We start from the raw sequence: 26,927 nt of genomic DNA, 5'->3' as shown, positions 1-26,927 counted from the left end.
GAAATTAGGGATGCACGAAAGTCACTTACCTGGTCTCGCAGCTTGCTTCGCGGTGGGGGGGAGGCGCTTCGCTGCTCCCCCCGAAGTTCAGGCCGGGGGGGGAGGCTTCCCTCCTCGCCCGGCTGAAATTCAGGCTGGGGGGGAGGCTTCCTGCCTCGCCCAGCCGAAATTCAGGCCAGGGAGAAGCGCCCCGTCTCCCCGGCCGCGAACTTCAAAAGAAAAAAAAATGCCCCAGTGATAGGCTACGTAATGATTAACGTAGCCTATCACGGCTAGATCTGCAAAGTCAGCCGTGATAGGCTACGTTAATCGTCACGTAGCCTATCACGGGTGACTTTGAAAAAAAAAAAAAGCGCGTACGCAAATGGCGGCCCCCATAGGGAGCCGCCATTCGCGTTCCTTATTTGGTCCCTGTAGTCTACGTAAAGATTTACGTAGACTACGGCGAAAATAAGGGCAACGCTATTTGCGTTGTCCTTATTTTAGCCGTAGTCTACGTAAATCTTTACGTAGACTACAGGGACCAAATAAGGAACGCGAATGGCGGCTCCCTATGGGGGCCGCCATTAGCCGTACACGCTTTTTTTTTTTAAAGTCACCCGTGCAAGCCTCCCCGCCCCCACCCCCAAATATTGGATGGGAGCGCCCTCTGGAGTCTTAGAGAATTTCCTGCAGTCCTGATTATTACTGGATTCCCTTCACTGGATTCTTCCTGGTTCTTGAGATGAGCACGGGCTGTAACCTGGCTTGTCACTGCCTAGAATAATAAGGCTCTTCTAGGCAATTCTCCTGTCCTGCCCATGTTTCTCCCATCTGCTCTGCTTTCTCTTTTTGCATTGCCATCTTTATGGCTTAAATAGCAGTTTCGAGAGCATGGACACGGGGCCGCTGCCCCCCCCCCCCCCCGCACACACACTTCTGGTCTGGCCAAGTTTACAGCCTGGCCCTGGCAGCAGCTGTGGCAGGGGCAGGTCTGGGCCCTTTTGAGCCTTTGGGCTCTCGGCAGCTGCCTGCCCATGCCGACCGCTGACACTAGGCCTGTTTGGGTATAGTAAATTGCAAGTACAAAGCATTCTGCAGGTTTGTCCAGTTCATTCTCAATGAAACTGTGGACGGTATCCAGCGCTAACGCAATTGGAAGCTAGCACTTGATACTAGCCCAAACTAGAGCTTTTGGAACAGGAAAGTCAGCAGAGCTCACGGAAAGGAGCTCCAGTGACTTGTCTTGTTTCAGAAGTGTTGGTTTGAGACAGTGTCCAAAGTTGCGCTGTGAAGCACTAGCTTCCTGTTGCGCTAGTGGTAATTCCCGCTAGCACAAGGTGATGCCCTGTTTATACTTTTGCTTATATTACTGGTTGTTTTAATACCATTTTTGAAGGCTGCAAAACTCTTGAGCAAAAAACTCTGGCTGCATGTTTTAGTGTGGATTCCTTCATTTCTGTATCAAAGTAGTGTGTGAAAGGCTTCCTCCACAGCATGCTGTATTCATACTGGTGCTGATATACTTCCTTAGATACCGAATTCAGTAGTTGCACAATATTGACTTGTACAGGGATGGAATTCTAACTCAAAAGAAGGTAGCCATCCACAGATGATATGCTGTAACTTTATTTTCTCAGTATTAAAGTTGCTTGCCTACTCTTCATCAAAGTGAATGGACTACAAATTCAAAAATGTAACCCAACACATTGCATTAAATTGTGGCTTTTCAAAGGCCAAAATTCAGAGTTAAGTACCCAGGCTAAGAGGTGAACCAAATAAATACACAACAACAAAATATCCTATTTCCACGTCCCCTGCTCCTCCGCTTTTTATAACATTTTGCATGATAAAGAGGTCTAAAGATCTCAAAAGCTTATATATTTTTGTGATCTTTTAGTTGGCCTAATAAAGGTATTACACTAATGTGGATTTTAGAATTTAACTTATGGTCAACATGGCTACTTTTTACTAACTTGGAAGGCGGGGGGAGTTGAATGAAAGCAATATTTTTCTATAGATCATTTTCTTTTTATGAATTATTTTTTATCAACCTTTTAAATATCATTTTGAATGGACAAATTGTATTTATTTATAAATATTTATTTATTTACAATATTTATATACCACTCCACATCATAAGATTTCAGATCAGTGAACAAGATAAAAGAATAAACCAGGTTAAATGGTTAAAACATTTTTTAAAAAGACAAATTCCAATAAGGTCAAAGTTAATAAACTGCGGCTGGTCACGTAAGGAAGGCCTCTCGAAATAAGAATGTCTTCAGGAGGCACTGAAAGGAACCCAACATTGACGCCTGCCTAACCTCCAAAGCCAGGGAATTCCACAGGGAGGGAGCCACTACACTGAAGGCTCTTTTCCTGGTGGATCCCAACTGGGCCATGGGTTCTTCTTCCAACTCTGAGAAGTTCAAGCAAATTTTGGTAGTTATGGACTTGATTACCTCTTTTAGTTCAATCTGGTTTGAAGTTTTATTAAGCTTAGTTTAGTTGTTAACAGGGGAATATATTGGAAGAATTTTGTCTCCATTTAAACTGATTTTTTAAAAATCAATTACATATCTATATGCTGTATTTTCAATAACACTGCAATCCTATGTACTGCAACTGCAATCCTATGTACTGCAACTGCAATCCTATGTACTGCAACTGCAAACTATGTACTGCAATCCTATCTACTCAGAGATAATCCCCATCAAGTTTATTGGGACATGAGTGCTCATTGGAAGGACAGATAATGAAGGTGAAGCTCCAATATTTTGGCCACCTAATGCGAAAAGAAAACTCCCTGGAAAAGACCCTGATGCTGGGAAAGACTGAAGGCAAAAGGAGAAGGGGACAGCAGAGGATGAGATGGCTAGATAGCATCACGGATGCAATGAATATGAACTTGAGCACGCTCCGGGAGAGAGCGCAGGACAGGAAGGCCTGGCGTGCTATGGTCCATGGGGTCACGAAGAGTCGGACACGACTGAACGACTGAACAACAACAACTCCTAGGTAAGAGGGTATAAGATTGCTTCCTAACAGTGCAGTCCTATGGGATTGCCACTCTGTAGATGAAAGTTTCTGAGATTGGACCCCTTTGTCTATTCTAAACTGCACCAGCGGAAGCCAGGCGGGGCAGGAGGAACAACAAAGGTGTTTTCATCTCCCATTCCTCCTTTAAAAATATTTCTAGCTAGATGGGCCTCTGAAAAGTATTTTTAGCTAGACATGCTTTAGAATCCTGCAGATCTCAGCCTCTCCTCTCCCTCCCCATGCACCGGCACACCCCCTTTCCTGTCCTCTTCTAGGGTCATTCTTGCAATCTCGGAAAGAGGGGCTTCCATGGCAGCTGGGAGGGGGGCAGAAATATCCACAATTGGATCTCCTCCTCTGTACTCATAGCTCTGTCTATGGCCATGGAGGAGGAGATCTGCAACATCCTGTGGTGCCACATATGCTGTCTAGGGGCCATAGGATTGCTTTGTACAGTGGTGAGAAAAAGTTTGTGAAATCCTTAGGATTGTCACATATTTCCAGCCTAAAACATTATTAGATCTTAATCTAACCCCATAATCCTAGATAAAGAACAAAAAAAACCCAGAGTAAACAAATGACACACAAACATGATGCTTTTTCAACATTTATTTATCCATAACTGATTCAACATTCAATATTCATGTGTGAAAAAGTATGTGAAACTTTAGATTTAGTACCTGGTCCCCCTTGAGCAGCAGTGACTTCAAGTAAGCATTTCCTGTAACTGCTGGTCAGTCTCTCACATCGGTTTTGAGGAATTTGGGCGCATTTCTCCTTACAGAACTGCTTCAACTCGGTGACATTTGAGGGCTTCCTTGCATCCAGCCGCAACATTTTGATAGCGTTTAGGTCTGGACTTTGACCAGGCCATTCTAAAATATGGAATTTCTTCTTCCGCAGCCATTCTTTTGTAGATTGCTTGTATGTTTAGGATCATTGACTTGTTTCATGACCCACTTTCAGTTCAGCTTCAGTTCACGGACAGATGGCCTGATATTCTCTTCTAGAATCTTCTGATACACTGCAGAATTCATGGTTGTGTCAGTACTGGCCAGCCACCCAGGTCCTGAGTAGGGATGGCAGAGAATTTCCCCCCGAATCTTCGGGAGGCCGAGTGCCGACGCATTCGGCCCCCCGAAAGTGTTGGGGAAATTCTCCGCTGGCCCCCGCCCCCCCCGGGATGGGACTTACCTTCGGCGAATGTCCCTCCTGGCGGCGGGTCCCGGCGGCGTTTCGGCGAGGGCATGGGCGGCGGCCGGTCTCCCGACTGGCTGCCACCGCCGCCATTACAAAATACAAAAGTAAAAAAACAAACAAAAAACACACCCGTGATAGGCTACGTGACGATTTACGTAACCTATCATGGCTAGATTTCCAAAGTCAGCCATGATAGGCTACGTAAATTGTCACGTAGCCTATCACGGGTGACTCTGGAAAAAAAAAAAGCATGTGCGCAAATTTTGGCACGTCTAGTCTACGTAAAGATTTACGTAGACTACGGCGAAAATAAGGGCAACGCAAATAGCGTTCCCTTATTTTCGCCGTAGTCTATGTAAAGATTTACGTAGACTAGACGTGCCAAACTAAGGAACGCAAATGGCGGCGCCCCATGGGTTCCTGGCGTACGCGCTTTTTTTCCCCCCCAAAGTCACCCGTGATAGGCTACGTGACGATTTACATAGCCTATCACAGCTGACTTTGGAAATCTAGCCGTGATAGGTTACGTAAATCGTTACATAGCCTATCAGGTTTTTTTTTCTCCCCTTCACTTTTTCTTTCACGGCCGGGAGACAGGGCGCTTCTCCCCGGCCTGAATTTCGGCCGGGCAAGGCAGGGCGCCTCCCCCCCCAGCCTGAATTTCGGCCAGGCGAGGCAGGGCGCCTCCCCCCCTGGCCTGAACTTCAGGGGGAGAAGCGAAGCGCCTCCCCCCCACCGCGAAGCAAGCTGCGGGACAAGGTAAGTCCCTTTCGTCCATCCCTAGTCCTGAGGAAGCAAAGCAGGCACAAGCCATCACATCCCCACCCCCATGCTTGACAGTTGGGATGACGTTCTTCTGTTTGAACTCAGTGTTTGTTTTTCGCCAAACTTAACGTTTCTCATTGAGGCCCAAAAGTTCTGCCTTTGACTCGTCTGTCCAGACAACATTGTTCCAGAAGTCTTGGGGATCATCTATGTGATCTTTAGTGAACTTCAGACATGTAGCAATGTTCTTTTTAGAGAGTAGTGGTTTCTTCCTGGCTATTCTCCCATGGACATATCAAAAGAGAACAAAATAAAATACATTTAAAACTCCACAGAAAAGTATACATAAGACAGGATTTCATATTTGGACTTTTTTTTTCTTTTCTTTTTTACTAAAACAATGTTTTAAAATGAAAAAAAATAGGGAAAGTACATGTCAGAATAAATTTATACTCTTAAAATTCAGAATGTCTGTCACAGTTAACAGGGATGGATTCCAAATATCTTTTCCTGAGGCTGGAAGCCTTTACTGCAAAGGGGTCAGCCTTCCAAATCATGCACTGATTCATTCCTTGTAATAGAAAGCTTAATTTTGTTTTGCTTTCCAATACTTCATTTTCATTTGTAAGAGCTCTAAATAGTATTATGTAATATCAGAATAAAGCAGGCATTCAAAAATATAATGAGGCAAACCCTCCAGTATTGTTGCCCCACAAATGCATAAGCTGTCTTGGATTGGCATGCCCCAAAATCTCCCCAGTTGAACCAGTGATTCCAACTGTACAAAACAGAATCAGATGAATGTTTTCTGGCATGAGATCAATTGGAAAATGACACAATGTCACAATCTAGTATTTTCTGGCATATAATTTATCAGAATCTGACAACTGACTATCAGTTTTATCTATTCATGTATAGCTAGTATACTTTCTTTCGTGGGTGCACATATATTTTGCACAGAATATCATAGTTTTTATGAGAATGTATAAAATGCTGCTGACATTAATATTGTATATTGAAATTATACTTTAATGGATTAAGAAAGATGTTGACTGGGTAGCATTCACCACCGTGCCACATTTTTTAATCACACATATGCATCAGATGCGTGTTAAACAGATTACCAAACTGTCCTGGGGTAGTTTGATCACATGTATGTTCTCTTTGTGATATTCCACTGAATAAGAGTCCTTTTAAAATCTACTTTGACTATGGAAACTATCCCCTTGCAAATGCAGCAGGAGGAAAGCTGCTAGTTGATAATGATTTTGTAATCACTTTGAACATATTCACACATGACATGAAAAAGTGGATTTGAACTTTTCTCATACTATTTCTGCTATGTCTGAATGTTGTTAATGTGTGATGGAAAGTGGAATTGAAACTGAAGGTGCAATTAGCAAATGCATTATAAGCTAATTTAAACACAATATGATTTAAGCCTCATGGATGTTCTTCCACATCCTTGTTTTTAATACATGGAAAGAAAAAGATCTGACAGGTTCTTTGCAACATACATAAAAGTGCTTTTATATAGTATTCTCAATCACACTGATGGCATTTAGAAAGCTAATTACGAAACTGAAATTTGAAGTAGATTGAGGCTTCGACCTTTTATGGGACCCTTCTTGAAAAGCCATGTTTTTACATACCACCTAAAACATCACAGTATACTGTACTGAGTTTTGAGTTCAAAATATAGAGATCCTTATTACACTTACACCTTGCAGTTCCTCTTAAGAGCTGAGTATCTGTTGCACATATACCCCCTCATTTATAGAGCTAAGCCTTGCATGGCTTCAGCAGTAAAACTGCATCATGTTCGTTCAGAACTATTTCTTCTTCTATTTTGCACCACCAATGTCAATAAAGCAATACAGAAACTTCATAAGCAAAAAAGAAAGATCCCTGACACTAAGTACTTTGGAGGAGGTGGATGTGTGTTTGGAATTAGAAAATTAGCATTCGAAAAGCTGCCTCGGGAAAGTCCTGGACAGCTAGCATTTCGATTTGTCCATCAGACACCCAAGGAAGCCAAGGGCTTCCGTCGAATTTCCGAGGCAGGACAGGAGAGGTGTGTGCTGGTGAGATCAGAGCCTGGCTTGCCCAGCGTGTGGTTGCCACGCTTGTCGCTGCAGGGATTTCAGGGCAAGCCCCCGGGTGATGCCTGTGGCTTGGAAGGGAGAGCAATCCTTTCGGATGCAGGGCTTCGGCCGGTGCCTCTTCCACCAGCCCAACGGGAAATCGGAGGAGGACGACCCTGGCAGGCCTGGAGCGTTTCCGTGACACACCTGGGAGAGAGCATCAGCCACGAGCTGGCCGCCGAGCGGAGGCGCTGCCGCTGCCGCAGCCGCTCCTCATCTGTCTCCAGAGCGGGCAGCAGCCGGCAGCGGCAGCGGCAGCGGCGAGAGCGTCCTCAGGGATTCTGCCCCCGCTGAGGCTGCTGGCGCATCCCGCGCCCCACAGAGGCCGCTGCGATTGCTGCCTCCGAAGCGAGCCCCGCCCGGCAGCCAGGAACCCAGCCGGCCTCGCGGAGGAGAGCGGGAGCGGGGGCGAGACGCGCCCCCCGAAGGCGCCGAGAGCCCTCTAGCAGAGCCCTCCAGCAGCCGCGGCCGCCCGGGCCCGGGCGGCAGGTGGGAAGGGCGGGCTCTCGCGCGCGCTTTCTCGCCGCCGCCCGAGAGCTGGGGCGGAGGTGAAGGCGACAGGCCCTGCGAAGAGGGTGGGGGAGAGGACGGGCGGCGGCGGCCCCGGCTGCTCCATCTTCTTGCGGTGCGGGGAAGGGCCGGGCCGGGCCCTGGCGGCGGGGCGGCGGCCCCTGGGCGGGAGGATGCCTGCAAAGTGAGCTCATCCGGTTCCATCTCAGGCAGGGGCTGGCGGCGGCCCCGACGCAAAGCAAAGGCGGCAACCAGGGCGACGGCGGTGCCTCAGCGGCCCCGCGGGCCCAGCCTGCCCCCACCTCGACCCCGTCGCCAATGGCGCCGGCTGGGGCCGAAGAGGGCCATGGGCGCCCCGGAGGCCCCGAAGGCGCTTTGAGCCTGAGCCCCCAGCAGCAGCAGGCGCTGCAGGAAGAGATGGAGAAACTGCGGGAGGAGAACGAGACCCTCAAGGTGAGCGGGAGGAAGCGGGGGGGGGGGATAAAGCGGGTGTGGCCCAGCCAGGGGCGGGGGGGGGCCTTTCTTCTCTCCCGGAAGAGGAAAGGGGGTCTGTTATTGGACCCAGCTCACAGGAGGCAAAGTGAGCGATAGGTAGACCGGGCCGTTGCTCTGTCTTTCCGATTTAAGAAAAGAAAAAAGTAGTCCTCGGTCCTGTTCTTTTGGCTAATCTGAGTCGATGAAGCCCCTCACCAAAAAAGAAAACGAACCGCCCAGAGAGCTTTGGCTACGGGACAGTGGAGAAATACAGGTAGCTCAATAAACAAGTAAACAAATGAAATATTCTGTTCTATTTTCTAGAGGCGAAACTTCTGTTTTCTTCCCCTGCGGTACCCCACGTCAGATGTAGGCGCACATGCGTCTGATACATTTTGCTGTCTGGAAAAAGCTGTCGGAGTGAACTAGTTAGGGCCATTTCAGACACAGTGTTTCCCCACGGATACTGCTTCTGTGGTAGAAAAAAAAGCATGTACGTTGCTGTATATGGTTTGCCTAATGATCACTCCCGGTCCATGCTTCTCACATGCTTACATACACATTCTGGCTTCTGACACTACAGAACATAACACGACTGATACGCTGTAGAAATGCAAGGTCCTGCTTTTTGTCTGCACGTGAAGAACAAAACTGTTTTGCTGCATATACACGTGCCTTCCGTACATGTCTTATTCCAACCTGTTAAAGGGAATGCTTAATATAACAACTTAATAATTACTCTTTTCAGATCATAATGCTTTCCCTCTGCAATTTGTCTCATCTGCAAGGTAAAAGGATTGTGTTCCAGATCGGTTTAAAAGTAAATATACATTTTACAGTTAGTGGTAAAACATTCAGGAGTTGCATACTATCATTCAGTTGACTAGCTATGACTATGTGGTGATGAGAAGGGGAAGACCCAATACATTTGTTGTGTCCCCATATAGGCCTGGTAAATTGTATCACATACAACCAGTGGGGAAACCATGTACTTCCCTTTGCTGCTCACACTAAGTAACTACCATCTGCCTGTGATTTTATCATGGATTACCTACTGGTATACATGTCAGCACATGAGAAACATTCTTTTTCATTCTCCATTTTCTTTTTCTTATGTGAACTAACCTTCTTTGGTGCATTTCTGCCTGTTCCTTCTGACTCGATGCCAGAATGAGATAGATGAGCTGAGGACTGAGATGGATGAGATGAGGGACAGCTTCTTTGAAGAGGATGCCTGCCAGCTACAGGAAATGCGCCATGAATTGGAAAGGGCCAACAAAAATTGCAGGATCCTCCAGTATCGCCTTCGAAAGGCAGAGCGCAAGAGGCTCCGCTATGCCCAAACTGGGGAGATTGATGGAGAACTTTTGCGTAGCTTGGAGCAGGACTTGAAGGTACTGGAGAGTCATAAATTGGCAAGGAGGTGGGAGGCTGATGAGAGGAAGAATTGTGAGGCTAGAAAACATACGGAAGGAGAATACCAATATAGCAAACTAATGATAATGTAGGAGGAAAAGATGTAGGCCTCTAACATGATATGACATTCTCATCCTCTGTTTTGTTGCAATTTCTTTAGAACATTGTGTCTATGTTGTGGGTGGGTGAGTGTGATGAGAGATATTGTAGTGATGCTGTCATGTGTCTAAATATCTTGACATGATTATCAGTACTTCATAGACATTTATATTTCTTATAAGACTGAGTGAATAACACACTGCTCTTGCTGCTTTCTGGTAAATAAGGATTTTCGGATTGCTTTCATCTAATTATTTTTCCATTGAGTTGTAACTAGGGAAAGCGACTTTAAAGGTGCAATGCTATGCATACGTATTTACTTGGAAGTAAATGCTGTTGAAACATGGCTTATTTATCAGAGTGCAAATGTTTGAATTGCTAGCTGGATATTAGTAGCTGCCTGGTGCAAAAATGAGATGAAATTTGATTTTAGAAACCTCCAGTTTTACAACAGTGCAACAGTCTTGACATTTAACAATGGATCTACCAAGTCTGCATAAAGATGGTGAATAGTTTATCGAGATATCCGATACTTGTGGCATTATAAAATGGTAAAAACATCAGTTGTTGTGTTGTCGATTTACTTAGTTCAAGATAAGATACGATAAAAATCTATCAGGATAGGTTATATCATATTCAAAGGAAACATGATATTGCAATAAAAATTAGGCTGTCCGTTGATCAAAGAATGCTAGGCTGAAATTGTATGCACACGTACACACGTACAGAGAGGCAACCCTACTGAACTCAGTGGAACTTACTTCTGAGTAAACATGCATAGGATCAGGCTGCACATTGATTATTCACTTGCCTTTTAAGTAATTTATTGATTAACAAGATTAAGGGTACGATCCTATCCATGTTTAGACATGCTGGCTGGGAAATGCTGGGAGTTGTAGGACTTTTTTCTGTCTAAACATGCATAGGATAGCACCTAACATTAAAATAAATATATATAGTGACAAAGCCTCTACATTTGAGACAAATGTGTATATTGACAACATATTTTTCTTAAAAGGTAACTTACAATTTAATAAGCAGAACCCACCACCCATTCTTAGAAGGAAAAGCCATCTTAAGTATTTTCTTTGTATTCCATTTTACAGTAGTATACCAGAATCAAAACAACTTAAAAGATAAATGTGTGCCCTTCTCAGAATTGCCAATAAAAATGTGCCCTCACCAATTAAAATTGGTACCCATGATTAATCTGGTAAAGTATTAATTGATTAAACAAATTAAGTGTTCAGTCCCAGATATTGTTAATGTCCAAGAGATTTTTTCCATTGACAAAAATGAAGGTAAGACTGACAAGTTCAAGTCCAGCTTTTGGCTGGATTGTGTCTAGGGGTTTAATGGTCAGAGAGTTGGCCTAGGACCTGGGCATTTCAGATACAAGTGCCACCTCAGTCATGTAATTATGAGGTACCACTAGTGCCCAGATTCACACTGTCTGGAAATCATCAGGAGTAAGCTGGAATGAACAAAGTGAACATCAGTCATGCTCCCACTTTTTAAAAATCAGTGGGAAAATAACTTATTCAACTTTTAATGGAATTGGATTCAAGTCAGACTGCTATGTTTTTGTTTTGTTTTAAAGTTGAAAATACTGTTCCATTTAGGTTGCAAAGGATGTTTCAGTGAGACTTCACCATGAATTGGAAAATGTGGAAGAAAAACGCACCACCACAGAAGATGAAAATGAAAAATTAAGACAGCAGCTCATAGAAGTAGAGATTGCTAAACAGGCTCTGCAAAATGAATTTGACAAGATGAAAGAGGTTAGTGCTCACTATTTACTTTTGAGGAACTGAGGGCTATTATTACTTTTTATTCCACCCTGCTGAATTTAATAATTGTTGAAATGGCACACAGTGTGCTTAATGGAGGAGGATGTCAAAGATTTACAGAATGATAGACTAAAACATGAAGATCCTAAATCTGATTGGGAAGGAAAAATACAAATTTGGGAAACTCCAAACATTTCCTAGAAGACACTGATGACCCTACCTTTATTACCCTTGCTCTTACTCTGTTTTTGCCTTCTTGTGTGTGTTGTTGGTTTTCATGGAGAATCAAAAAGTTTTGAGATTTTCTGCTGCAACGTATTTGTTTTCTGAAAAGAGTTCCTTATGTCTGCTTTTGAAATGAGCACCACTAATTCTTGAAGCAAGGAATGACTTTTTAAAGAAAAATTAAAGCCAAACAATGCTGCTAGCTCAACGAACCGCACTCTCATGGAGTTTAGAAAACATAAAATCATAGGCCATAATCCAGAATGCTCTTTTGGGTGCACCCAAGGATTTGCATTAACCTACGGGGATTTTTGCCACTGATTTACAACATCTAATGGTGCATCTCTGCTTTGGGGCCATAGTAGTCTCTGAAGAGTATTAAGAATCATCTTACCCTACTGTAATCCAGAGGCAGGGGTCTTTACCAAACCAGTTAAAATACTTGGTTGTCCAGCATCTGAAAAGCTGTGTAAGAGAAGAATCCACAATTTCTATAGGTAACTGATGCTTCTGTTTTGAAGTTAGGAAGATGAACTGAATCTACCTTCCATCCAACCAAATAAATTTGCTTGTGCCCTAAACAAGGCACCAAGATGACAAATAGAATATTTTGAATATTCTAAAGAAGCAGGGAAACAAAGGCACAAATTAGTCATGTTTCCCCTTCCCATGCTTTTGGTGTGACCAATGAGAAAGAACTTGTGGAGTTTATACATGCAAGTTCTGGGTATGCAAGCCACTTGAGCATTTGTTATTTATGTACTTAAAAAAACAACCAAACCCTGCTTTTACCCTCCAAAAGAGGAGTAACTCAAAGTGGCTTGCATGATATTAATTCCCCCCCGCTAAAAGCAATAACCAATCATTAAAACAGATTTTCAAAAGCAGAAACAGATTAAGAGGAAGATGACCTAAGCTCTTGGGACAGGGAGTTCCATATATGGGATGCTGCCACTGAGAATTTGTGTGTGTGTGTATGTATATATATATATTCCATTAACAAAATGTTCTTGATTACGTAATAACAAAATAATAAAAACAATACACAATAAATGTGTTGCCACCAACCATATAGCAGAAGCATGGGAGAACTAGGGTTGATTCCTTGCAGTTACTCTCCTGCTTCTTTAGAATGTCCAGTTTGTTCTAGTTCTTCATTTTGTTTTTAAGACATCAGTAAGTGAACTCCATCCTGTTCATTCTGTTGTTGGTTTACTGTATTTAGTTTGATCTGAGATGTAATGTCTGCAGTGTTTGAAACGTGAAGCAGCTTCAGTCTGGCTTTGCATGTAGCGGCTGCTTTACTGAATAACATTTAATGTGGTTACCAGAGATCAGTTTTTGTTCTTTCACTCTGTAAATTCATGAAATTCAGGCTTTGAATAGAAGCTTGTCTCTTCTGCTATGGATCATAAACAAATGACTGCTGTTGACTTCCATTATTTTTTCCTGTTATGACAAAATTGTATTTTGTATTATTTTCTGTCATTCTTAAAGTTTTGGTTATGGCTGGGGTGGGGAATCTGTGGCTCTCCAGATGTTATTGGACTTAGCATCTATCAGCTCCAGCCAGCATGCCCAATGGTCTGGAATGATGGGAGTTTTATTCACCAACATCTGGAGGACCACAGGTTCTCCACCCTTGGACTATGGTATAGCAACATCTAGAGACAGACACTATTTCCCTCCCCCCTTTTTTTTACAGCTAACCCTTCAGCTAGGTTGTACCTATTTTAATTCACCATTTGCTCTGAAAATCCCACATAGGATATATATTCTACAAGATGGTCTGTTTCTTCTGCTGTCAGTTCTGTTGTTGCCATTTATCTACATTTGGTAATGCATAAGAGAGAGGTCCAGCTCCTACAATTTTTGAAATGAACTACTCAAGACATAAAGGGATGCTTTGAAAAAAAGGAAAAGTCACTATACTTATTATATGGATAGGCTTATGATGCATTTTGAAACCTATAAAATCATGCATAGTATTCAGGATCTTGATTTAGGGGACTTCAGTCTTCTCTTGATTATAGAATCATAGAATCATAGAATAGTAGGGTTGGAAGGGGCCTACAAGGCCATCGAGTCCAACCCCCTGCTCAATGCAGGAATCCAAGTCAGAGCATCCCTGACAAATGGCTGTCCAGCCTCGTCTTGAAGGCCTCCAGTGTGGGAGAGCCCACCACCTCCCCAGGTAATTGGTTCCATTGCCGTATTGCTCTGACACTCAGGAAGTTTTTCCTGATGTTCAGTCGGAATCTGGCTTCCTGTAACTTGAGCCCATTATTCCGTGTCCTGCACTCTGGGATGATCAAGAAGAGATCCTGGCCTTCTTCTCTGTGACAACCTTTCAAGTACTTGAAGAGTGCTATCATATCTCCCCTCAGTCTTCTCTTCTCAAGGCTAAACATGCCCAGTTCTTTCAGTCTCTCTTCATAGGGCTTTGTTTCCAGTCCCCTGATCATCTTTGTTGCCCTCCTTTGAACCCTCTCCAGCTTGTCTGCATCCTTCTTAAAGTGTGGTGCCCAGAACTGGACACAGTACTCCAGATGAGGCCTAACCAGTGCTGAGTAGAGGGGAACTAGTACTTCCCGGGATTTGGAAGCGATGCTTCTATGAATGCAGCCCAAAATAGCATTTGCCTTTTTTGCAGCCACATCACACTGTTGGCTCATATTCAGCTTGTGATCGACGACAATTCCAAGATCCTTCTCGCTCGTAGTGTGGTTCAGCCACGTATCCCCCATCTTGTAACTGTGCATTTGGTTTCTTTTTCCTAGGTGCAGAACTTGGCATTTGTCCCTATTAAATGCCATTCTGTTGTTTTCTGCCCAGCACTCCAGTCTATCCAGATCACTTTGAATTTTGTTTCTGTCTTCCAAAGTATTAGCTATCCCTCCCAATTTTGTGTCATCTGCAAATTTGATCAGCATTCCCTGCACCTTCTCCTCCAAGTCATTAATAAAAATGTTGAAGAGCACTGGGCCCAGGACTGAGCCCTGCGGTACCCCACTCGTTACCTCTCCCCAGCTTGAGAAGGTCCCATTGATAAGCACTCTTTGAGTCCGATTCTGTAGCCAACTGTGGATCCACCGGATCGTTGTTTCATCTAGCCCACTTCGAGCTAGTTTGCTCATCAGGATATCATGGGGCACTTTGTCGAAAGCTTTGCTGAAGTCGAGGTATATGATGTCTACAGCATTCCCACGGTCTACAAGGGAGGTGACTTGATCAAAAAATGAGATCAGATTTGTCTGGCAGGACTTGTTTTTGACAAATCCATGTTGGCTTCGAGTAATCACGGCATTGTTGTCAAGGTGCTTCCAGATGGATTGCTTTATGATCTGCTCCAGAATTTTCCCAGGGATTGATGTCAGACTGACTGGTCTGTAGTTCCCAGGTTCCTCCTTTTTACCCTTTTTGAAGATAGGGACAACGTTAGCCCTCCTCCAGTCATCTGGCACTTCCCCTGTCCTCCATGATTTCTCAAAGAGAATAGACAGCGGTTCTGAGAGTTCTTCTGCCAGTTCCTTTATGACTCTAGGATGCAGTTCATCTGGCCCTGGAGATTTGAACTCATTCAAAGTAATGAGGTGTTCCTTGACCATATGCCTGTCGATCTCAAGCTGCAATCCTGCCCCTTCAGCCTGTACTTCGCCTTTGCCAGGGGGGTCATAGACCCTCTTTTGGGAGAAGACTGAGCCAAAATAGGAATTGAGCACCTCTGCCTTTTCTTTGTCCTCTGTTATCATTTTGCCATCCTTATTTAATAGCTGAACAACCATTTCTTTCCTCTGCCTTTTACTATGCACGTAGCTGAAGAAAGCCTTTTTGTTGTTTTTAGCATCCCTCGCTAACCTCACCTCGTTCTCCGCTTTAGCCTTCCTGACGCCATCCCTGCAATTCTGTGCTACCTGCCTGTACTCTTCCTTTGTTACTTGGCCTTCTTTCCACTTCCTATATGTGTCCTTTTTTGTTTTCAGGTCATCCCTAAGCTTTTTGTGAAGCCACATTGGCTTCTTCTGTTGTCTTCCACCTTTTCTTCTTGTTGGAATTGTTTGTGATTGTGCATTGAGAATTTCCTTTTTTAAAAGTTCCCACCCATCTTGGACTCCTTTTCTCGCTAGCATTGCTTGCCATGGGACCTTACTGATCATTGTTCTGAGTTTATTAAAATCAGCTTTCCTAAAATCCAGGGTACGCGTTTGAGTTAATGATTGCTCATTAACTCACAGTTGTTGGATTTTGAGAACGCCATTGAAGTGGAGGAGTGTTGAGCTCTTCTTGCTTATCTCCTTATATTACGTTCCCCCGTATAGAGCTGGCGAATAGTCACTAGATCTATTTGTACCTTTCTTTGTAGCAATAGTAATAGGGAGCATATGAAAGATGAGGTGATATTGGGATAAATGATATTTGGACTGCAACTCACACTGAAAATTAAAACCAGAGTTTTGCCTTGGTACAAGAGGTGCCTTAGAAAAAAAAAAGAAGGCCTGAATCGTCAGGTTTTGTTTCTGGGACAGAATAGCGAAAGTTATTTCCATAATACCTTATATAATACATTTGGGCTGTGTAGACTTGCAAAGGTCTACACTGAAAGGTACTAACTGCTGACAACACTAATGAGATGAAGTTGACGATAGTGAACAGGTTGCAGTGCACAGGTTGGAAGGGACACAGTGAAGGTGTGTAAGACATTAGTAAAGGAGATAGCTCCAGTGGCAGAATGCATGCTTCCCTTGCAGAAGGTTCTCGGTCTGAAACCTTGGAGAGCCACACTCAGTCAGTGTAGACAGCATGGATTAGATGGACCAATGGCTGACTCAGTATAAGGCATGTTTCTAACATGTTGTGTTTCCTTAGGAATCCAGGCATGGATATCTTGTCAGGAAGGTTTAGAAATGCAAAGTGTACATTGGATCTGACTTTGTGCTTTAGTAGAATGCTTCCATTACTGCTCTTAGATCCTGCTGTGGTTGTAATCTGCCCAGAGAACATTAGCTACTGGGTGGATTAGAAATGTTCTAAATAAATGAAAATAAATAAATAAGAAGGGACATGGTTGCAGGTGATCCTGCAGATGAAAGGGTTCCTTTCTTGCCACATTGGTGTTGAAGGCATCATTCTTATTAACACCATCATTGCCTCATTGGGTTCTAAAATGAAGTAAACAAAGATTTTAAAAATTACCTTGTTTAGATGCTATTTTCTGATAGAATACTGATCTTGTTGTAAGGTTAGCTGCCCAGTGAATGTCCAGTGATTAACATACCTGCTAAGCAGGTGTAACTAGACAGAATCTTCATCTGCACATATTGGAAATCTGCCATTCTGATTATGCAGTTATGCATTTGTCGTGCAGCCTTGTGGAAGACTACAAATATTACTAGCTCAATTAATATTTTTACTGCCCTGCCCATACTTACTTCTGCTAGTAACAGTCCAGCCTGGTCCCCCGAAGGCAATTATTACTTATCACAGCCTACCAGGTCAGAAACTATTTAAAGGTCTTATTTGTATAACTAAACTAATAATGAGGTGCTCAACTGCATATCTTAAGCCTGATTCAAATGGCTCAGTCACATTGTGCTTCACAAATTGCACCGAAGCAGCATGGATCTAGATGACGCTGCACTGGCTCCAACGCTTGGTCATTAATTCAGTTTGATTACAGAAATTAAATATCATCCTCTCTTTTAAATGTCAGCACTGGACTGAACAGTGCAGTTCATTAAACACCAGTGTTTGTGATGCTCTTTTGTGTGTGTCTGACTATTAAGCCAGCCTCCATTTTGAATATCTGTGCTTCTTCTGTTTTTCCTGATTTGCCTATTTTTGTTTGTTTGTTGTTTTGAGGGATAATAAATGTTAATTTAAAACAAAAATGCTTTAGTGGTTTTTTTTTGACATTCTGATTTGATTTGATTTATTACTTACCTTTCTGTGGAATTCTGTAACCTACTTTAGAGAACATTGCTTTGGCACATTTTCTATGGAATAGGTCCAGGTTTTCATTCTAGGAGGAGCTATTATGCAGTTTCCTACAGAGGAATAAGCATGCCATATCTGTATTGGCAACATAAACCAGGCAAAGTTTTGGAAGGCAAATAGCAGACAATACATTAATTAATATCTTAACCCTCAACATATTTCTCAGAAATACTGAATGGGACTTCCTTTCAAGGACTAGGGCATTAGAGGGAGTTTCTGGGTGGCCTAACACCTAAGTAGTTGGTTTGACATTTTCTTCTTTTGTGATCAGAAGTAGAATAAGTGGCAGGTAAGGCCTTACTATAATAGTTAAATTGTTAATTATTCAAGTAGGGGGTAGAGTATGTTTTGTATAGATTAAAATGTAGTATCCAAATGTATCCTGGAAAGGGACTATAAATACTCCAAATTATTAATAGTTGCTCTGTTATTTTGGCTTGTACAGCTAATAATAATAATAATAATTAGTAAAGCAGTTGGAAATATATATTAGTTAGAACTGGCTATCTTAGTATATGCCTATATATTACCTCCAATATTGGAGGTAGCATGCGTCTGAATACCAGTTGCTGGGGAACATGAGTGGAAACGTGCTAGGTACTCATGTCCTGCTTATGGGCTTCCCACAGACACCTGATTGGGCACTTTGCAAACAGAATGTATGAGGGGTGAGGTAACAGTGATGGAATTACTGTGCAAAAGGTTCCTGGTGTCACAGACTCCCTGCAGCACTTACTAATGTAAATGCTGTCATTATCACAGATTGGAGATACAGTGGGGATTCCTCTGGGGGTTGGAGGCCAATCCCTGTCCCCTGGAGAAACCCAAAGAAGCTCTGCAAGCCAGATTAGGCCTATGGGCTGGACGTTCCACATCCTTGTCTTAGATAGTCGATCAAGGAAAGACCTAAGCCTGGAGAGTTGTCAATAGAATGGGGCTAGGGGGGCACAAGGGAGTCCGTATGGTGGAATGTCTGATTTCAACATGCTTTTGACCTTGCAGCATTTTCATGGCAGAGATACTCTGGAATTATTCAAGTAAGGTATAGAGATGTAAGTTTCGTATAGATTAAAAGATGATGAGTAGTTCTAAATCACCTGCTCCAGGTAATACACATAGGAAAAGGCTATCATGTGTTTCAGTACTGGTCAATGTAAGACACAGCAATGCTTCCCACCCCTTCAACTAGCTGCAAGGGATAGCCAGGCTGCAGTTCCCCCCATTTAATGAGGCTAGATCTAGTGCACAACAGGGAACTCCCCAGATTCAAAGAAGGGGCTCATAAAGGAGCTTAATGTTAATTAAGCATATAATGTTTTGGTCAGTTTTACCTGTAACCAGTAACAGCCTAACTAAAATCTCCAGGCTTGATGTCCTCTGGGTATACATACTTGCTTGTGAAACTGACAAGTGGATTTTCTACAGGTTGATATGATGCTAGCTGGCTTAGCTTCTGTCCAAGTCCTTTCTTTGCAGGCTGAGGGCTAGATTTAGGGCCACAACCTGGCATGAGCACAGGGAGAGTCAGTTCTCCAATTCATCATTATCATTTTTGCAACTACATTCCATGTAGCCATGGCAGAACTACCTGGGAAATAAATAGTATTTTCACAGAAAACATACATTGCAGATTACGTTTAGCAATGTGAGCTATCTGTAAAACAAAAGTGCATCCTTATTGAGACACACATAGATCTTACACAAAAAATTAGGACCAACCACACATCTTTTGCACTATAGCGTGATCATCTGTGAAGTCCCTTAGACTTTGAAATTCAGTTTCCTCTGTGAAGTCAGGATTATTGATTTGATCAAGAACCCAGAATGGAAACTTCTGTAGATCTTACTAGTCTGGTATGGCAATGCAAGGTGTGTGTGTGTAGTTAGACCTATGCCATTGCTTTGCATCTTGGCTGATTCTTCCTGATATATAAGGAACCACATGAGGGAAGTAAGGGCTGACTAAATGTATCCACAGAGACAGCTACTGTTTTCCCAGTGACAATTTGCATCCACACAAGGGATAGATTACTCGTCTGTCCATTCACATGAATCAGCTTTGGAAAATGGTGGCTATATTTGTGATTTTCTGAGGTTAGATGTTACTTCTCTGTGCTGCTGTATCACCGTGTTTGCTTAGACAGGTCTAGATAGAACAATTTACTAATGTCTTAACTAGTTCTTAAAATGTAAGGAGTTGTTCAGCCCTGCCATCTTGTATTGAAATGAAATACTAAATTCACCACATTTGTCAGATAAAGAATCTTGAAATATAATTTTAGTTGAAAGCTATATCCAATAACTTACTTGTTTGAGGTTTCACTTGACTGACCATTATGCTTAGGAGATATTTGTTGTGTACCTGTACTGTTCTGGTTGTCTGTAATAAAGGGAGACTTACATTACTTTAAAGCATGATTGATAGTGACTGTCCTGGAAACATAATTACTAGAAACATATCATGTTAGAGGTTTGACTATGCCTTTAATTTGAATAGATACCAGCAGTTTGAATTCATGATAATTTGATTTAGTGGAATGATTGTAACAGTGACAACATATCAGAGCCTCTTTCTGCATTAAAAATATTAAAATATATGAGTATCTAAGTGTCTGTTCAGTTGGAAAGTAGGTCTTGATATTGTGGGAAGGGGTGGATTTTCATAAATCTAAATATCATGTCTTCAGAAGACAGTTTATTTTCATTCGGAAAATGCAGGGTTTGAGGAGGAGGTTTCCAAGAACACTTAATGCAGATTAGGCCCTCCCCCAACATGTTTTTTTTACATGGGTTAACCACCATTTTGTTCATAATATCAGAGTGATTAATGCAGCCTGGGAACATGCAGCTCAAGAGGAGGGAAAAGGAGTGATGTAGCCAGATTGATGTCAACCTGATAATAACGTAAATGATGTGACGTAATAACACAAAGGATATGTTTAGCTTTGCACTGGATAGGAAGGTGTATGTATGTATGTTGGTCTTCACCAGGAGGCAGGACTAAAGCCCAGTCAAAGGATACAGGAATACACCAGAGTTCAGGAAGATAACGTTGATCCAGCAAGACTCAGCTACAAAAGGAAGCTGCATATTCCTTCCTGCCAAGAAAGATCCAATGGCCAGCCTGAATGGGTTGGAGTCAGTTCAGAAGGTTTATCACTGAGAAGCGGCAGTAATGCAGCTCTCCCGATGGGACAGCAGTCAGCAGTTCCTGACAGGTTTTTACTCAGTCAAAATGTACATTAAATAGACAAAGAGCAGAGCTGGTGAGGCTGATGAATATCAGGAGGAGGTCCACCCTATTCTAGAAGACAGCACCAGTGGTTGCCAGCTGAATTTTTGACTGAGCTATCATCCAGAATGCTGATCTGCCCCTTTCCACATTTGCAGTGTGGACTGCTATATGGACAACTATGGGTCATTTCCTGGCAAAGATGAAGATGTCTACCATTTCCTTTGCCCAAGATGTTTGTAAGACCTGATTTGTACATTGGCATCAACCCACTGTTAACAAACTGCGAGTTGCTGAAAAAGCAGTAGGAGCGAGCGTATGTGCTCATCCCTCCCGCTCTGTGCGCTCCCATTGTGATAAACAATCCAGACTCCCTGGGTTGTTATTGCTGCAGGGATGGGCAGGCGGGTAGGAACAAGCAGGCCACTCACTCCTACTGCATTTTCAACAACCCACAGTTTGTTAACTGTGGGTTGTTGATGATGTGTGAACCGGATAAAAACGAAGACCATTGCTAAGTCCACTTAAATGCAAATACTGTGGCTAAACTGAGTTGTGGATTGGCTACTTGTGTTGCTCTGTGCGTTCAGCAGCAATATGATACTAAAAGGCAACTTGAAATTTGTGCATTCAATTTTTTTAGAAGATAATGAAAGGTGGTATATGAATGCTAGCTGTTTCTATTCAAATATTAGTACATCTCATACCCAAAGTGCCTTTAACTTCTGCTTGAGATTCAAAGGAAGAAAAATGGGTTGCTTTTCACAAACCTACATATCAAACAGACAAGAGACAATATTAATTTGTTATGAAATGTTTTTCACAGAGCACTGGCCCTCAGCACTCAAAAAGCTGTAGAGCATACTGGTAAAACAGGAACACAGCATTTCTCAACTGTACGTCTAGAACTGTAGGGAATAGCGGTAACTAAAAGTCATCTTGTCTACTTCTTGCCTGCAGTGAAGCAAAATGTTTCATATTTGGCCACAATTAACTAGACACTAGTAACGTCTTGTTTAGATTACTATAATGCACTGTACATGGGACTGCCTTTGAAGACTGTTTGGAAGCTACCGTTACTGCAAAATGCAGCAGCACAGTTACTACCTGGGAGCAGGCATATGGAATCTTGCCAGACTCATCTAAAGTGCTGGTCTTGACCTATAAATTCCTACTTGTAGGACCACTCTGAGGCTGATCTTACCTGCCCAGGTGTTAAGATCAGCCTCAGAAGCTTTACTCTGGGTTTGGCCACTCTCTGAAGTGAGGAGGGTGATGACAGGAGACAGGACTTTTATGTTGTGGCATCCCATCTTATGAATTCCCTCTGCAGAGAGGTCCACCTGGTGCTGTCTTTGTTCTCTTTTTGGCAGTGGGTGAAATAATTTTTATTTTAATGTGTTTGAGGTCATATGCTAATATTTTATTTTCTGTTCTCCTCTGTTTTGCTTTAAGGTCTTTGTGATTTTTAAAAAATTGTTGTGGTACTGTTATATTATAAGCTATTCTGAGAGCATTTGCTGAAGATTGGCCTATAAGTCCAGCAACAAATAAACAAACAAATCCCAGACCATAGTAGATCAATTTGCTTTTTGTTCACTTACGGGATTTCAGTTCCTATTTCATATTGAATGCTTAGAACAATTTTGGCTGAAATGGTTACAAACTTCAAAACAAAGCATAACATTAATGCAATCCTATCCAGTTTCTCCAGGACTGGAAAAAAAATTAAATAACATTAATTAACCTCTCCTTCACAAAATATCAGTCCCAGTCACAATGAGACCAGACCTGCTAAGATTTGGTGTCTTTCAAAAGCTAAGTTATTTAGATTCAGCGTCTGGTTACATAGGATTGGAAGTTCAGGATGGTCTTGGATCCATTGCTGCAGCTTGAAATTCAGGTAGAGCTTGAGACCATGAGTGCTTTGTACTAACTGAGATACATCCCTTATCTCTACTTTCAGGCCTGGCAACCAGGCACTTAAAAGATTGTGAGCACAGGCCTACAGGGCATAAATCAACATAAAATTTCCATATGCTACTGCATATATATATATATATATATATATATATATATATTGTTGTTGTTCAGTCGTGTCTGACTCTTCGTGACCCCATGGACCATAGCACGCCAGGCCTTCCTGTCCTGCGCTCTCTCCCGGAGTGTGCTCAAGTTCATATTCATTGCATCACTGATGCTATCTAGCCATCTCATCCTCTGTCGTCCCCTTCTCCTTTTGCCTTCAGTCTTTCCCAGCATCAGGGTCTTTTCCAGAGAGTTTTCTCTTCGCATTAGGTGGCCAAAATATTTGAGCTTCAGCTTCAGTATCTGTCCTTCCAATGAGCACTCAGGGTTGATTTCCTTTAGGATGGACTGATTTGACCTCCTTGCAGTCCAGGGGACTCGTAAGAGTCTTCTCCAGCATATATGCAAATTGATAAATAATTACTAAGATTTATTTAAATTTCATAGAAGGCAAAACTAGCCAATTAATTTCCCATGTAAATTACTCTAAAAAACCCCAAATTCTTCAATTAATTTGTACCCCACCCCCCAGATCATCCCAAATCAATAGATCATCTTCAGTTACAAAGTATTTGCAATGGCTGGGAACAGATGTGAAAAAATGCTAAAATGGTGGCTTTTAGATATTTCTGCATGGGCCCTTTCACACACAACCCTAAACATGGATTAGGGTTAGCCCTAATCCAAAAGTAAGGTAAAAGGTAAAGGTGTCCCCAACCAGTCGTGTCCGACTCTAGGGTGCAGTGCTCATCCCCGTTTCTAAGCCAAAGAGCCAGCGCTGTCCGAAGACGCTTCCGTGGTCATGTGGCCGGCATGACTGAACACCGAGGTGCACGGAATGCTGTTACCTTTCCCGCCAAGGCGGTACCTATTTATCTACTTGCAATTTCTTGTTTTCGAACTGCTAGGTTGGCAGAAGAATCCAAAAGTAAGCCACGGGCAAATCAGGGGTCACTCCCAATTTCTCAGTTCTCACTGGGATCCTGCTCCCAGCTTTAATCAGTTAGCTTTAAATTAATTAACTCATTCATCAATCATCATTACTTCCAACAATTACATTCATTATTAAATAAAGTGATGCAAGATTCTGTTTAGGGGGATGGGTTCAAAATGCTGGGTGGATGGTGTAGGGGTGTTCAGTGGAGTAGAGGAGGTATAGGCAAGGAATATTAGAAGGAAAGAAGTCTGGAAGCAAGGAGCAGGGAGGTTGGGGTTGGGAATCAGGGAGAGGCAATGGATGGACCAAGGACTGATATATGTAGAGGAGACAAAGGAAGCTTGGAAAGAGAAAGAGGAAGAGGTGGTAGAGACACAGGGGTAGAAGAATAGCTTTCTCCTTGTCTCTGCTCTACAGTTTCTGGTTATCTATATGGTGGGGGCTTCTGACTTTCTCCACAACACATACATATAAACACAAAGAAGGTACAATAAAAACTGAGCAGACTCAGAAGTCCTACACTTAGTGCCACCTCTCCATGCGCAATAATGCAGGACAGGGAGGTACACAAAAATCAAGGTGAGCCATACCCTACTACCACACACAGCCAGGATCTAACTCAGAAGGACCTTCAGCCCAGATGATTTAACCTTTAAGCAAGACAGTAAACACATATCTGGGGGTCTTTGTCCCCTACTCATCTCTTGCTGTCCGTCTTCCCCCCAGTAGAAGGTTTTGCTAAGCTTTATTGCCATATATTGGGGGGTTAGATTTTCAGGGAGGATCACAACACATGGTGAGGGGAAGGCTACTCCTTCCCTCTCCAGCTCTGCCCTTCCTCTTTCAAAAGCGAGGACGGATACCATTGTGTCATCAAAGTGACTCTCTGGTAAAATGAGCAGTTGAGTAAACTTCTAGTTTATCTAATTCACATCTAGATAATGGGTGGGATCTAAAATAGTTGCTCCATGAATGGAAGCAGCTTCCATTCGTGGAAGGAGAGCTGCGCTCACAGAAGGACCTCTTCCCTTCATGGAGGTTACCCCTTCTGGGAGTGCAACACTCCTTCCAAGTACTGAAGTTCCTTCTGTTTATGAGATAGATAGAGAGATAGAGAGATATGGGGGGCTATATTCCCATAGTCCCAGTGGGACTACATTCGGTCCCACCATATGGGGACACATGGGGTGTGGTGTTCTGCATAATTCATTTTGGAAAGAGACTTGCTTGCATCTGAACCTGACATTTTGGAAGGTTTTTGGGTGATCCATATCATAACATGAAATCTGCAAAGCTGTGTTGTCAAAGGAAGCTATAGATCCCATCATTGATTCCTGGCAGGCTTGCTAGTCTTCATTACACCAGTCCTATCAGTATCCATTCTCGCCTTTTCACCTTGGATGCAGACTGCACAGATGATGCTGAGTCTGGAATCAGTCTTGCCAGCTTTGTGGCCAAGTGAAAGGCTAATGCAGATACATCTTAAAAATGGAATGGATTGACACTGTATCTGTGCTCCAAGCCTGAAAGATGAGGGCTCTTAAGGGGGGTGGGTGGGAACTGTGTGGAGGTGGTGGGAGGAGGTCTTTCATACTATACAACTTATTCCCCTTGAGGCTTTCCAAATTAGGCCTTGAAAATCACTCAGCAGCGCTTTAAGACCAAATATATTTCTGTATAAATTGGCACGCGAATCCCAAAGGAAAGGTCTAGAATTGAGGCACATGGTCCACCGTGTATTCAAAATCATATTTGCAAAGGTATGGTGGGAAAGGATTTGAATGCATTTGGACTGGAGCCCTTTAAAAATGTAAGCATTTCATATAGATCTGTAACGAGTGATTCAAAACAGCTCTATTGCAGGAGAAAAATAATGCATCCTTTGATTTCAATACTAGTTTGAAATTTTGGTAAATGAAATACAAATCTGGACAATTACTTCGCTTCTCTTTGGTCATGGTTCAGTTACTTATCACTTTATTAGTGAAATCCAATTAGGATTTCACTAGTAAAGTGATAAATAACAATTTTGCAATTAGACTGAATACATTACTAGGCTCTAGGTGTTTTTGCAGGATTTTTTGCCCATATGTGAAATATTTTTAATATTCAAAGTGTTCCTATATGTGGTATATAAAAAACAATAATAAAACAATATTTTACATGACTTATATAACATTATCCTGGTATTATTCCAAGGTAAATGTATCTGGATTGTAGAGCAACAAATACTATGAAGAAACAGCTGGAAAAGCTTAATGTGTTTTGAATGTGGTTTAATAGATTTGCATTGCATACACATTTAGTAAAATATTTACTACATCTGAACTTCCTTTGATAGCAGTCCCTGAAAAGAAGAGGAAGCAAAGACCTGCAGAAATCAGAAAAAAAGTCACAGCAGACACCTACTGAAGTGAGCTCAAATACTTCCGTCTATCCCGTGGTACAGTCCAGTAAACCCTGTGGCCATTGTTGGATATGGAGTGTAAAGATCCATGAGTGCAAGGCTTTTCTTAGGCAACAGTGGGAAAATGAATGCTATTTTTCAGGCACTTGTTTACTATAAATGCTATAAATCCATATTTGCTGGTTAATTATAGAGGAGTTCCTAGCACCTTTACTCCTAAAATGTAATGCCTGGACTACTCTTAAATGGCTGTTACATAGATCAAAATAGATCCATTACTATACTATCTTGAATAGATGTCACAGATCATATTTCTATAATATTAATTCCCTTTTTATTGATAATACCAGGAGTCAGAATCTCAACTGTTCCTAATGGCCAAATGCAGGGCCACTTCAAACATTACATATTTTTAGGTGAACCCTTACAGTTAAAACATTGTGTAAATGTAACAAAGAAGTATGTGTATCATACAGGTACCCAACAAGGAGTTGTGATAGGCTGATTGTATAGTCAGTGGAAAACTCAGCTTTGCTTCTGTGTAATGTGTGAAATGGCTCTTGGTAGAACTGAGCACAAGGCCTTGTTTGTTTGTTTACTTTGCTGAATTCTGCTGAGTAGGCTTTGGGGTATCATGATTCAGGACACATAGTAATATTTATAGTGTGTCTGATCCTGAATTTTC

The 26,927-nt window shown here is 42.4% G+C and overlaps 1 protein-coding gene across 1 annotated transcript in view; it reads left to right on the top strand.

The window, feature by feature from the left end:
• Window positions 1-7,355: 7,355 nt before the first annotated feature.
• The window catches only part of LOC146359889 (microtubule cross-linking factor 3-like), a 42,865-nt gene continuing 23,293 nt past the window's right edge, over window positions 7,356-26,927 (top strand). Inside the window, exons 1-5 of the mRNA XM_084832379.1 lie at window positions 7,356-7,619; window positions 7,850-8,093; window positions 9,284-9,508; window positions 11,252-11,410; window positions 26,177-26,248. Coding sequence (XP_084688505.1) covers window positions 7,959-8,093; window positions 9,284-9,508; window positions 11,252-11,410; window positions 26,177-26,248 — 591 coding nt within the window. The 5' untranslated portion in view covers window positions 7,356-7,619; window positions 7,850-7,958. The remainder of the gene's footprint in view (window positions 7,620-7,849; window positions 8,094-9,283; window positions 9,509-11,251; window positions 11,411-26,176; window positions 26,249-26,927) is intronic.

This window comes from Heloderma suspectum, chromosome 1 (genome assembly GCF_057233095.1).
Source record: "Heloderma suspectum isolate Gila_16-S chromosome 1, 16-S_ref, whole genome shotgun sequence".
In the NCBI taxonomy this organism is placed as follows: Eukaryota; Metazoa; Chordata; class Lepidosauria; order Squamata; family Helodermatidae; genus Heloderma; species Heloderma suspectum.
The sequence above is the reverse complement of the archived record's forward strand: the minus strand, read 5'-3'. Positions and strand labels throughout refer to the sequence as shown.